Source organism: Monodon monoceros, unplaced genomic scaffold, assembly GCF_005190385.1.
Source record: "Monodon monoceros isolate NGI ecotype Baffin Bay Population unplaced genomic scaffold, NGI_Narwhal_1 Super_Scaffold_12, whole genome shotgun sequence".
Taxonomy (NCBI): Eukaryota; Metazoa; Chordata; class Mammalia; order Artiodactyla; family Monodontidae; genus Monodon; species Monodon monoceros.
Window position 1 is genome coordinate 32042842 of NW_021703768.1, and position 13592 is coordinate 32056433.

The following is a 13592-nucleotide window of genomic DNA, read 5'->3' on the forward strand; positions in this document are numbered from 1 at the left end:
TATAGGAAGTATCAGTGTCAATAAAAGTTATTTTATATATTGATGATGCGGTCCTGCCAGCTCCCTGTACACATGATCTGGCACCTCCTTCCTCCTACTCTCAGAGTTGAGAGTTCTCCTTTCTCAGACTAACCTTTTCATCTACACTCTGCACCCATCCTTCCCTACGTTCCTGGGACCTTGCTGCCGAGGTTGTCACTTCTCAATAACCCAAGGCTTCTTAAGCTTTTGTATGCCATGGACCCCTTTGGCAGTCTGGTGAAATCTATGGACCTCTTCTCAGAAGCATGTTTTCAGGGCTTCCCTGGTGGCGCGGTGGTTAAGAGTCCGCCTGCCGATGCAGGGGACACGGGCTCGTGCCCAGGTCCGGGAAGATCCCACATGCCGCCGAGCGGCTGGGCCCATGAGCCATGGCCGCTGAGCCTGCGTGTCCGGAGCCTGTGCTCCGCAACGGGAGAGGCCACAGCAGTGAGAGGCCCACGTACCACAAAAAAAAAAAAGAAGGATGTTTTCAAATGCAGATAATAAATATACATGATAGGAAAAAATTATATTGAAATAAAGCTATATAGTAAAGTTCTGTTATTATAGTAATGTATGTGCTTCTTTATAAAGCATTAAAGAACAGGATTCTTCAATGGTGGGTGCAGTAACGAGCATGCTGTCAAAGGAGCGATGAGAATAAATGGTGTTTTGAGATACCCGCAGCAAATGGAAAGTGATTCGCCCCATTCTCAGGTCCATTGGGCACAATTCACAAGAACTGCTAATACTGGAGATTCCTTACCTCCGTTAATAAGTAAGGGAAATACTCAAGTCCAGTTAGAGATCATGGAAAATAAAGATAAAGGTTTTTCCCCATCAAAGTTCATGGACGTCTTGCTCTAGCTTATTCACACCCACTCAGGTCCTCTCCAGCTTCAACCAGTGCCATGTTTCCGTGAGCCTGGACCCTTCTGATTCGGGAACCCTGCGGACTTGTCTCCTCTCTTTCAAAACCTGAGTCCAGCAACCCTCCAGGCCCCCTGTCTGAACTTCCTGTGCTGGGGTTCTGCCTTCCACTGCAAAGCAAAGCTGCTCCCCTGAAGCTGTGAGTGGTTCTTTCTTTGCAAACCCCTCCTGGACCTCTCAGCGGTATTCACTTGACTCCTCTCTTGGCTTTTGCTTCCCCTGAGCTCCTGGGAACCCACCTTGTCTGGGTCCTCTGTGTCCTGCATCTGTTCCCCCCTTGTCTTCTCTGCCAGTTCCTCACCCTCCATTGGTGCCCTGGGATTTCCAGGGGCCCTCCCATCCTGTCCTCTCTCAAGGAGCGCACATGTGCTTGGTATCAGGGTCGCCCCTACCTTGCTGCGGCCCCTCCAGCCCTCCCCTGTGTGCAGGAAGGGCTCAGCAGCAGATCCTTCCACCACCACCTTGTGCTTAAGTCGAACGAAAGCCAGCTGCGCTGCTCACTGGCAGCCAGGTCCTGTTCGCAGCCTCCCTCGTCTCCTTCCTCTTGCCACTCTCCTTTCGGTCTTCCCAGCTAGAAGCCTTGAGGCTATGCTGGAGTCTCCTTCCACCTTCAACTTCTAGAATGAACTGGCTACTCCTGCTTGCTCTGTGCGTCTTTGATTGTTCACTTTCTCTCCGTTTCCTCTGCGGTCACCCTCTCCAGCCGCAGTTTACCTCCCCGTAGGATTTCTCTCCTCTTTCCCACCCCCATGGCTCACAATCTATCTTGCATACCATTGCCAGCACAATCTTGCTGAAACACTGCTTTCATCCAGTAAACATCTCTGGCTGGCTTTCAACGCCCCTCCCCGTCAACTCCCACCTATAAAAAATAGTTACAAAGCAAATTTGTAAAATAATTTTCCCCATGTGTATCTAAGATAAGCCAAGGACTCCACTTCTTCCTGTGGGACCAGCCCTTCTCTGAGAAAGCCTCCCAGCCCACAGAAATCGGTGGAGCATGGGGACCTGTGAGAGTTTGGCTCTCTAAATTCAAGTTTGCCTCTCTATGGAGGCTGTGGCTGCTGGCAATGTTCTCAGGGCTGTGGCTGAAAAAAAAAAAGAGACCACCGTCACTTCTGCCTGAACTTCCAGTGGCCCCCAGCTGGAATTCATAGAGGCCAGCCCACCTGGCTGGAGGGGCAAGCCATCTGGAAGGGCTGTAATCAAATTCTGTTATCAGCTCCTGGAGTGGCTCTCCTCTCCTGGGTACAAGGTATGCCAAGCCCTTCCCCCTCCTCCTGAGGAGGCTTTCGGAAAAGAAACGACTGGATCCGTTCAACAAAAACAGATGACTGATGACGAAAGGATGAGAGACTCCCCTGTTGAGATGACACAATCAGGCCACGGGGGTTCCTCATCTCACGGGGCGGTGGGGGGCGGTGGTAGAGGGGTGGAGGGGGGCGGCTACCAGCTCCCATGGGCATCACATTGGAGACTGTGCGATGCAGAGCTGGACCCCTCGTGGCTCAACCAGAGATGCACCCCTTTGCCTCCATCCCAAGAAAAAGGGCTTTGGTCTCACCTTTGTAGTTCTGGGCCAGGTTGTGGCCCATCTGCCTAATTTATTTCTTATACACAAGGAGAAAAGGAAGAGCAAAGGAGCAGAAGAAAAGCAGCCCAGGAAAAGTCAGTTTGTTTTCACTTCATCTGGTGACCTACACTTGAAAAAGACCAAGTGTACCCTTCACAGGTCTCTCCGATGTGTGTTTGGTAGAGAGAACTAACCCATCTGATGTTGAACCTTTCAGCAATTTTTACTTCCGGTCACCTTGCTGTCCCTCATAAGACTGTAACCTTGAGTTTAGAAGTAGAGATTCTGGAACCCCCTGCTAAGGTATTATGGAGCCCCCCCCCCCTCCCCTCCCTGCTCCAGACAGATGAGTTGACAGTCCAGGGCAGTTAATAAGCTTCGACAAGGCTCCTTACCTCCTTCTGTGCTGATCTTGCTTGACCCAACGTTCAACCAAGAAGGCGGGCAGCACTTAAGGTAATTGGGGCCAAACAAATGAGAACGCTTTTAACATAAACACTCTGCTGACATTGGAGGGATGGTAACACACTCTTGTGAGAACAACAGTGAGATGAGTTACAGGCAGAAACAACTCTGTCATCCCTGTCAGTGGTCATAAAATTGCCCAGTTATTTATTAGTTGATTTACTGTGTCCGCCATGTTTTAAAGCATCCCTGTGGCTCTTCATAAAGAGTAAACCAAAATCAAATTAAAATGAAGGGAAGTTCCACTTATCCTGAAAGCTGGTTTGCAGTTGTGCAGAGGAGCAAATCAACAGGAGTGGGGCATGAACTGTATTTGTTCAGAATCGTGAGCTGTGGGCGTGCTCAGTCTTGGACTGGCTCACATGATGAATTGGCTCTGTCATTCCCATTCTGTATTTAGGGGAATGCAGCAGTGGACTCTGTGATGAAGCCTCCTGCATCAATGGTGGCACCTGTACAGCGAGCAAAGCTGACTCCTACATCTGCCTCTGTCCCCTGGGATTTAGAGGTCGCCACTGTGAAGATGGTGAGAAAGAAGCAAGCTGATGACGATTTGTCTGCATTGTTAATTCATGTTGATGTAATTTTTCATCAATGTACTTTTAGCAAGGTCCCATATATTTTTATGGGATTAATGTTGCTTTGTTGGGAGGGACGGGAGAATCTTTTCTTTAACCAGGTTGGAGGGTCTTCAAGTGTCAGAGTGGCAAACCAGCCGAAGACAAGTTCTCTTTAAGATGGTCCTGGGCCAGGCTTTGGTGGGCTCATCTTGGCCCTCAAATAGCTTTGAAAAGCCTATATTTGTGTAGTTTGTGTCAGAATTTGAAGCATTCACAGCCCAGGCTCCTTAGAATATCTGATGGTTTCAGAGCAAATGTCGGGAAGGTACACACAGAAGCATTAACAATGTGATGTTTCTTTCTCTTTGTACTGTTCTGCCGAATTATTCTACCTCTCAGTACTGTATATATTGATTATATTTATCTATATACACATATATGTATACATACATATAAACACACACGCACACACAAATACACACATATAATAATGGAAATTTTGAAAGATTTAAAAGATTTTGGAAAACCCAAGCAGGGTTGAACATGTTTTAACTTTTCGGCCAGTGATTCAGATTTGACCCTAAGACACCATCCCGGGGAAAAGTTTTTTTTAACACTGTATAATCTCAAATTTCTCGTCACCTAGAAGAGGGCGTTGTGAGTCAGAGTAAGCCAAAGCCATTACACACCATCCTCATATTTCTGTAGCCTAACACACTAACAGTTGATCTTTGCTCACATCACTGAAGGTCAGTGGGAGGAGTGTGCTCTGCCCCACGTAGTCATTCGGGGACGCAGACGCCTGCCTTCTAGTGGCTCTGCTGGGGCCTTAGAATCCTCCACTGATTCCTGCATCCAGCCAGCAGGGGAAGAAGAAAGAGCAAGTGGAGGATGGAGGGAAGCTTTAGGGGCCAGACCTGGAATTCTCTGTACTACTCCCACCCACATTCCAGTGGCCAGACCTCAGCTACACCACCCACCTATCTTCAGAGCAGCTGAGAAATAGAGTTTAGTTCCAGGAGGAAAAGAAGATGCTGGTTCTGGCACGGAGGGATTTCTAACCACGTGCTTGTTCTTTCAGCTTTCACCTTGACCATTCCTCAGTTCAGAGAGTCTCTGAGGTCCTACGCTGCAACACCCTGGCCACTGGAGCCCAGGCACTACCTTTCCTTCATGGCGTTTGAGATCACGTTTTGGCCTGACTCGGATGACGGTGTCCTCCTGTACAGCTATGACACGGGCAGCAAAGACTTCCTGTCTATCAACATGGCAGGGGGCCACGTGGAGTTCCGCTTTGACTGCGGCTCTGGGATTGGTGTTCTCAGGTAAGGGCTGAGACCGTCAGGGTCCCCCTCCCCTCAAAAGCCAGACAACAGTCACTTTGCAGAAAGACAAACCTGTCATCTACCAGCTTGCTCTCTTCCTGTCTTCCTTACACAGTTATCTTTTCTGAAACCTGTCCTGATTCATACAGATGACGTGCTTCCCAGAGGTGATGCTCTCCTACTGGCAAGGTTTCCTCTTCTTGAATAACTACCCAGTCCTCTCCACCTAAGATCATGCAACGCAATCAGCAGAAACGTGATAAATAGTCAATCAGTACCTTGCTCAGAGCATCACTTAGTGGGCAAATATATGACAACTAGTTTAAAAAGCACCAATAGAAATGTAATGAACAGAAATTTCCTTGGTGACCTCACTTTATTTATTTATTTTGTCCATTGGAAGTGTGTATCAGAGCCACAATCACTTAAAAACAAAGCTTCCCTGGTGGCGCAGTGGTTGAGAGTCCGCCTGCCGATGCAGGGGACACGGGTTCGTGCCCCGGTCCGGGAGGATCCCACATGCCGCGGAGCGGCTGGGCCCGTGAGCCACGGCCGCTCAGCCTGCGCGTCCGGAGCCTGTGCTCCGCAGCGGGAGAGGCCACAACAGCGAGAGGCCTGCGTACCACAAAAAACAAAACAAAAACATCAAATTATTATTCATCTTCCCTATTCCCCACGAACGTCCTATTGATAGAAGCTTAACAAGTTGTTTCCATTAGATTAAGAGGATTTCAAAAGGACACCGACTTCCTCACCAGCATTGAGTGAACCCACCGTGGCATTACATTACACGAGCTCATACGTGAATAAATACATAATTGTCACGTAATCATTCATTGCTGTGCATCGATAGACTGGGGTGGCCTCGCTTTAAATTTTAACTTTCCTCTTGCTTTATTTCTTTGGTGGCAACTAGTTATTTGGCATGGCTCTTATTCTCCATATAGAGAAGCTGATAGCAAATCACCAGCAACTGCAAAGACCCGTCCCTGACCATCGTGCTCGTGAAGGCTGTGTGATGACTGGATTCAAAAGCATGGAGTAACTGAGTGCTTCTAAAGCGCTTGCTGGTGTCTGCGGGTTGGGTTCTGGGTTATCAAAACTTTCCTTCTGCTATCTAGTTTGTACTATTCATTGACTTGGCAGATCGATTGTTCCCATACAGTGTGGTAGCATCCTTGTGAATCCCTCAGAGCCTGCAGCTGGGAGGTGCAGATATTCTTCTTACTTGTTTATGTCTCCCTCTTCTCACCGTGTTCCTCCCATGGTAGTTTTTACCTTCAAGCGGGAGGCCTGCTAATCTAATGCAGACATGCCTCATTTGGTGATTTCTTCGCTTTTGAAACCCACTGTGGTGTTTTGTTCAACAGTGCCCTGCAGCAGGAAATCGGTTAGTCTTTGTCGTTGTGTTAAAGGAACTCGTGGGCTGTATTGAATCACAATTCATATTGCTAGACTGTCGTTTCTAGAAAGAGTTTGTCGCTGAGATCTTATAGCCACGCGTTGCCCTTAATCGCTGATCATTTTTCATGGCTGATGGGAAGTGCTTACTGCATTAGGTTTCAACAATTCTTTAAAAGGACAGTTCATTTTTGTCCTCAAGAGCTGAATTCCTACACATCAGTGAGCCCTCCCACCTTGGGGAATGGACACTTTCGTACCTCTGGTTATGCAAGAACATCCTATGTCTCAAGACAACTTTGGTGGGTATTTAATTGATTCAATTTACATATGATTATGCAAAACAGTATAAGAATTCACTTGGAGTTATTTGTCAGGTCGAGAAAGGAAGACACCTTGAATATCACCTTGTACTTTCAAACGGCCTCTTCCTGGATGAGGAATGAACAGAAAGGGCTGGGGAGGGTCAGGGCTCATCGGCCCTCCTCCTGCACAGACTGCCCCCTGCCCCCTGCGCCTCGACAGTGGCAGCTCCAGCTATGGGGTCACAGTGGAACCTTAGAAGTCCAGCATTTCCCTCGTTCATAATTCTGTTTCTATTTTTGACAAGAGGTGTTTTTCTTTTTTTTTTCACATAAGTTATTGCTTCCCTGCCTGTCAGGAAGGGCTCCTGGAAAAAGAATTCTTTAGTATTAGGTGTGAGGAAAAGGAGGCAAGAACTCAGAGATTCCAAGGAACAGACCACCGTCTGCTCCCCTGGGCCATCCCCTCTCCAGTGTAACTGACCACACCGATCACGGTTAGTGTTTCAGACGGCCCTTTGGAAGATGTTTATTCTGAAAATCAGTTCCAAGACTTCCTGCTTCATTAAGACAATTCAGTGAAAGGCTCAACTACAGGAAGCTGCGGAATTGGCCAAATCATTTTAACTTTAGGAAAAGGATAAGGTGGTCTGAACTTGATTCAAAAATCGAGACAACTGCAGTGAGCTCATAATGGCCACAGTCAGTATCACTCTGCTGAGGGAAGCAGCGTGTGGACGGGGAATGACCTCTACGCAACAAGAACAGGCTCAGGCGCCGTTAGTTATTATGGAGATGGGCTGCTGAACAAGATCTTTATTGCATATTGATGGAGCCAAGGTGATTAAATTCTAATTGCTAAGGACAAACGGCAAAAGCATTTGCCAGAGCAAAAAATCAAGTGAGAGGGTGGAGACCTTTCAATAATTGTGCCCATTGGTATTCCTGGTGGGTTTCTAAAGATGATCCAGGACCAAAAAATAATTGGGAGGTTCAGTGAAGGCCAGGAACTATAGAGACATCTTTAGAAACACAAATGCAATACTTATACCCTTTTACACACCTCGCTGTAAAATGTAACATGTAAAACTCTTATCAATATCATTTAAACTTCAAGTGTTTCCATCTTGAATTAATAACTGAATTTTTTAAAGTACTTTTAATCCTTTTCACAATATCAGACAACATGGAAACTGTCCCCCCAGTATTTTATTATGAAACATTTCAAACATATAGAAAAGTTGAAAGAATTGTACAGTAAAATCCTTATACCCACCACCTATAGTCTACAATTAACATTATACTGTATTTGCTTTATCATGTATCTATTTATCTTTATATTCCCCATCCATCCATCCATCCATCCATCCACCCATCTTATTTTTTATGCATTTCAGAGGATGCTACAGATATCAGTACATCAAGGAATCTGTTTTACATCATAGCCTATACAATTTTCTCTTCTCCAAAGCTTGTATGCAACTCTGATCACACTTTAGCCTCATGTCACCCCTCATCTTGAAAACCAGACTGATCCTACCCCCATTTCAGATTTGTTGTAAGGAATAAGTAAAATGATAAGTGAGATACTTACTCCTTCCATGAAGGGGTCCCATGAATGGAGCTAGCACTGCTGTGTTTACCAAGAAGGAAAGAAGGTTTTTCTTTTTGCTGAAGGGAGTGAGGTGCCTAAGGTTGGCACGTTTCATGTGAGCCAGATTGGTGGACATTATTTCTAACACCAGTGGTGCTAACCCATGCTCAGTTTCCTTCCTTCAACAGGAGTGAAGAGCCCCTCACCCTGGGTCACTGGCACGAGCTGCACGTGTCCCGCACAGCGAAGAATGGTATCTTACAGGTGGATAAGCAGAAAATAGTGCAGGGAATGGCGGAGGTAAGAAGGACATCACCTCCTAACGGCTTATGTGAATGGGGTTACTATTTTCTCCCTGTCTTGGAGATGAAAGTGGCAGCATAATGATTAAACACAGTGCCAGTTTACCTGGGCTAACAACCAAGCTTCCCACTGGGCAAGTTCCTTAGCTTTGCAATTCCTCAGCTGTGAATGGGGATGATAATAAGAGGGGCCTCATAGGGTGGTTGGAAGGATGGAGTGAGCTAATGCAAATGTAGCGCTCAGAAAAAGTGCCCGGCTACCTCCATGCCTCCCAACCTCTGCCTTTGTTCATGTTCGTGTATAAGGAAGTTCAGAACACAACTCCAAGGCAGGGCCAGAGATGGGGTGGTCGCACAGCTGACAGACTCTGAAACCAGACTCACGGGGCTCAAAATCTAGCTCTATTCCTCACCAGTAGTGTGAACTCAGACCAGTCCCTCGATCTGCCGAGTTGGTGTTTTTGCATCTAAAAAATGGGGTAGTGGTGACACAATAATGCTGTCTCATAGAGTTGTGAGAATTAGGATAACTGTATTTATAGAACACCACAGAACCTGGCATATGACCAGCACTTTGTAGCTTTACTTATTGTTAAAAGTGTGCTATCATAATAGCCTCAACAGCTCAGAATTTCCACTCAAGTTTATAACTTTCATCCATGATTTTATTTCCAAGGTCACGTTCAAAGGAAAAATGACACTTTTAAGGAGGGATAAGAGAGATTTGCTTTAAACTGTAACCTACTGCGATTCTGTACACGTACGAAATTTACAGACCCCTAAAACAGAGGGGACTTTAGATTAGCCAGGATGTTCATTACAACAGTCTTCATTTTGTGCATCACAGATTTAAAGGGGGCATCGATGAATGTGGGTGTTCTGATACGAAAATGGATTGATAGAGAAAAGAAAAGGAAGGAAAAAGGACTCTTGGTGGTAAGAGGTATTTGGTTGAGGAGGAGAGAAGAAAGAAGGACACACATGTCAAGCAGGCAGCTTTGGGGACAGCAATGGTGGGTGGTCCTATCAGAACCAAGGACCTCCTTGGGAATTAGAAGAATCAGAAACTGGGCTCTGCTTCAAGAGGCGAGTACCTTAGAAAACATCCCATATATATTTGTGGAAGGAAGGAAGGGAGAGGGGAAGGGAGGGAGGAAAGATGGAAGGAAGAAAGGAAAGCAGGGAAGAAGGAAGGGAGATGAATAAAAGAAAATGGATTTTAAAGGGAGAATTGGAGTCACTTCTTGTGCAATCCAGAAAACTCTAACAGCTGACTTTAGTCCAAGACAAGATCAGAAGCTCACAAGCATAGATCTGACTGTGTGTTGACTTAATAATATAAATTCAAAAAAGCATTGTATCGCTTCAGGCTCTAGTTACCAACATCTGTAAAACAGTAACAAAAACTTAGGATGGGCATGTTTGTAAATAGTGGGCTTAAGGCCTTTGATTCTAAATAAGAAACCCTTCAGGAGGCAATATTTACCATTGGGATCCTACAGTGAAGAGGTAACACAAAGGTAGAAACCACACCTCGGGTTCTGTTACTACCACGCCAGGGAATGAGAATTAGACAATATGGTAAAATTGTGTCCTCCCTATTGGCTATTTGAACGGATGGAGCTGACCGGAGGGCTGCCCACCTGGAAAGCAGTATAAACATGTGGGAGGGAAGGCGTGGCTGTTGTGTGTGCATTTGAGGGTGGTTCTTGTGAGGCTGCCTTGAGACAGGAGTGGGAAGGCCCCAGTGCTTGATCTCCAGGAGTTAAACCTTAATCAGATCACCCCGCAGGGGTGTCTGCCCCCGCAGCTGTCCTGTCCACACCATGTTCAAAGGTGTGGCTGAGAGGGGCAGAGGTCTTGGAGTTTAGAGATGGGTGGGGTCAGGGATTAGAGGATACTGTTGGGGGCTATCCCAGCCCCTAAGTATCCGGGCCAGATTCCTGGCTGCACTGAGAAACACCAACAGTGCAGGGTGAGCCAAGCTCTGCAGACTTAGAGGAAAGGCAGTGCTTCCCAGGACTTCAGGAAAACCCAACCAGGGCGTTTGCTCAGGTTTTCCAACCACTCCCAGCCGAACGGAAGCGGCAGATCCAGGCCCAGAGCATCCCACCGCAGAACAGGCCCACCTTGGTGGGTCTGTTTGTTTATCTCCTGCGGTCCTGCGTGGGCGTGGCCGCTGCAGCTCCGCCTCTTATCCACCGGCGGGTGGCGGGGGAGGATTTTGATGGGCAGCCAAAGGGGACGCCTCTCACCCCATGAGACCCCGCCCCGTTCGCTGGACCCAACCAAGAAACTGCAAGTGTTTTCAAAACAGCCTGCTTCTCTGAAATCCCTTTGACCCTGCAGGCTTCCTGCTTTCCTCCTAGTATTTTATTTTAAAGACAAGATGGAGATGGGTTCATGGGGGTGTGTGCTGACAGCTCCTGTCTGGTTCTCTGTTTCATGGGGCCACAAGAATTCGCGAAAGCCCTTCTTTGATGACCACCCCCCTCCACCTCCCCGCTAGTTAAATAAGAACCCTCGAAGCTGCCTGAAGGTTATTGACGGAAGGCAGTTCAATCTGTTTAATCCAAGACCTCTCTGCTTCTACCTGGCTGGACCCCACCACCGTGAGTGCTCCCCTAGACGGAGCTCCCTCCTCTCTGTCTCCATCGCAACCAGACCCCAAATCCATTCTCCTCCCTCTGGCCAGTTATATTCCTAAAACACAGTCTGACTGTTCTCTCTCCTGCTGAAAACTCATTGCTTTTGGGGTGAAGTGCACATTTCTATCCATGCATGATCTGGTCCCTCCTTGCCTCTGCCCTATACCTACGTGCCCCCTAAGCCCTGAGTTTGTCCAGTGTCTTTCTCAGTTCTAACTCTCCCTAGTGCACCTCCCCACTCCCTATGTCTGCGGTAGAGGATGTGATGCCCCCTCCCCGCCAGGTGCACCCAGAGTCACAGGGTTAATCTTACCTGCCCGGCCACTTGTCTGTGTTCACGCCAGCGTAAGCCTCTGGAGGGCAGGGACCTGGGCTTTCTTATTTACTGTTGTCTGTGCAGCACTTAGTCCCTGGGACATAGTAGGTACCCAATAATATTTGTTAAATTATTAAATGCTGCTATTGTTTGTATTTCTTTTGATCATAAAGGAAACAATAACTTAAGTTACCCAAAGTGTGTTCATCCCCCAGAGGTCTCAAATGTGTGTTATCTTAGGACATTTTACTTAACTAAGACTCATGTTTAAAGGAGTTTAGACATTACATCTCACACACAGCTTGTTATCTAGCCCAGCCATTGGGTTTAGGCTGTTGAAGTGACCAGAAGCAGGGGAAGCCTTTGGGGATTGACAATGGGGAATTCTCCGAGAAGCTGGAAAAGAATTTCTCTGCCCTTGTATCTGATAACAAGGAATGCCTCCCACCTGCCATGCCTTCCCTTTCTCTTGGCCTAAAGAGGTTCTATCTTTACCATTAGGGAATATGCATCCAGCTCTAGGCAAAGTGCTAAATCAGTGGAATCTCAGCCGCCAGGACAGGCTAGACCGTACTGCACACATAAGCCCCAAATAGCACCACCTTATAATAAGGAGTTATTTCTCACTCACGCTACATGTCCGTCAATGGTCAGCTGCAGCTTTCATCTGAGACCCAGGCTGAAGGAACAGGGCGTGGGGGAAGAGGGCATGGCGAACCCCTCCTGGCTCCGAAAGCCTCTGCCCAGAAGTGATTAACTTCTCTTCTGCTCATGCTTTATTGACCAAAGCAAGTTACATAGCCCCACTTGAGATTGACAGGTTGGAGGTAATCTTCCTACAGGGAGAGGGGTATTGATGATGGAACAGTCTACCATATTCGCTCGCATTTTATAGATGATGAAACTGAGTCTCAGAAATGTCAAGAAATCTACTTTCCAACAGGTGGTAAGTAGCAATGCAAAACAAGGCAAAGGTCAAGCCAATGTGTAGACAGATTGTCATGATGAGTCTTGAGACTGTCTCTGCCATTTGCTCCCTGACAGGAAACCAAAGGTACCTTTGATAATCTTAACCATTTTTTTCTGAAGTTGCACCGTGTTTTGTTTTTTCACCTGTTGGCAGGGAGGCTTCACCCAGATTAAGTGCAACTCGGACATTTTCATTGGCGGGGTCCCCAATTATGATGACGTGAAGAAGAACTCAGGCATCCTCAAGCCATTCAGTGGGAGCATCCAGAAGGTACAGGCTTCCCTTCCTCATGTGTATTGTGTGACCTTGACTGCAGACAGTGGAATTGAGAACTTTGATCCATGCAACCTGCTGCACCCAAGAAAAAAAGCTTGAGAAATTTTTAACGTTTTTCAAACTATATTTTTTAGTGCTCAGAGCATACCTTTGCAACCCCACTTTCTTATAACGTCTGCTCCTAGCTATATCCAGCAGACATCCCATGAATGCAACTCAGTGAAGATGAATTTGTACGACACATCCACTAAAATATCCTGGGATTGTTGAGGAAGGCACCTGGCACCGGGTCGCTATAGACACTTCTACAAAAGGGAAGGAAGAGGATGGAGTCTCATAGGGACTCCTGCTTCTCTTTGGGGTCACTTTGCTTTCTGCTCAAGGCAAGACCCAATTGTTTTCACCGCCTCCACTTCCATCCCCACCACCATGATTTAACAGTTGTTCATCAATCAAGTAACCATATTCTTGAGCACAGATTAAAGTCCTTCCATAGAAGGTCTGGAAAAAATCCACTCAGCTAGTAAAAGAGACAGGATGCTGACCCCATTCATATCTGTCTCTTATTCCTTCTCTTGGGGCTGTCCATGATCCCTCCAGTCATGAGATTATGTTCTGTCTGCAACAGATATGCAGGTTGACCCACCAACCCAGATTTCCAGGACCACTAAACACTGGGGGAAAAGAATTTGAAGAAAAGCACATCCGTTTCCTGGATGTTAGTAGTATCCTGTTTCCCTTCAGCAACCACTGGAGGAATGGGGGCCACTGATCCCTTTCAGACCTGCAGCAAAGCCAGGAGAGGCTAAGATGATGGAGGGACAGTGAGAGAGGAGGGTCCTCTCACGATTTGCACATCTGGACTCTGGGAAGGGCCCCTGGGGCTCTGTACTCTGTGTCCCAGTGTAG

The 13592-nt window shown here is 47.0% G+C and overlaps 1 protein-coding gene across 3 annotated transcripts in view; it reads left to right on the forward strand.

Moving 5' to 3' along the window:
- The window catches only part of EGFLAM (EGF like, fibronectin type III and laminin G domains), a 170246-nt gene that overhangs the window by 133559 nt on the left and 23095 nt on the right, over positions 1–13592 (forward strand). For 2 of the 3 annotated variants that reach the window (XM_029217211.1, XM_029217212.1), the window contains exons 14-17: positions 3390–3515; positions 4631–4874; positions 8360–8471; positions 12561–12677. In XM_029217211.1, the coding sequence (XP_029073044.1) occupies positions 3390–3515; positions 4631–4874; positions 8360–8471; positions 12561–12677 (599 nt within the window). Of the gene's footprint in view, positions 1–763; positions 1091–3389; positions 3516–4630; positions 4875–8359; positions 8472–12560; positions 12678–13592 lie in introns of those variants that run through there. The other variant, XM_029217213.1, reaches the window with a different exon arrangement.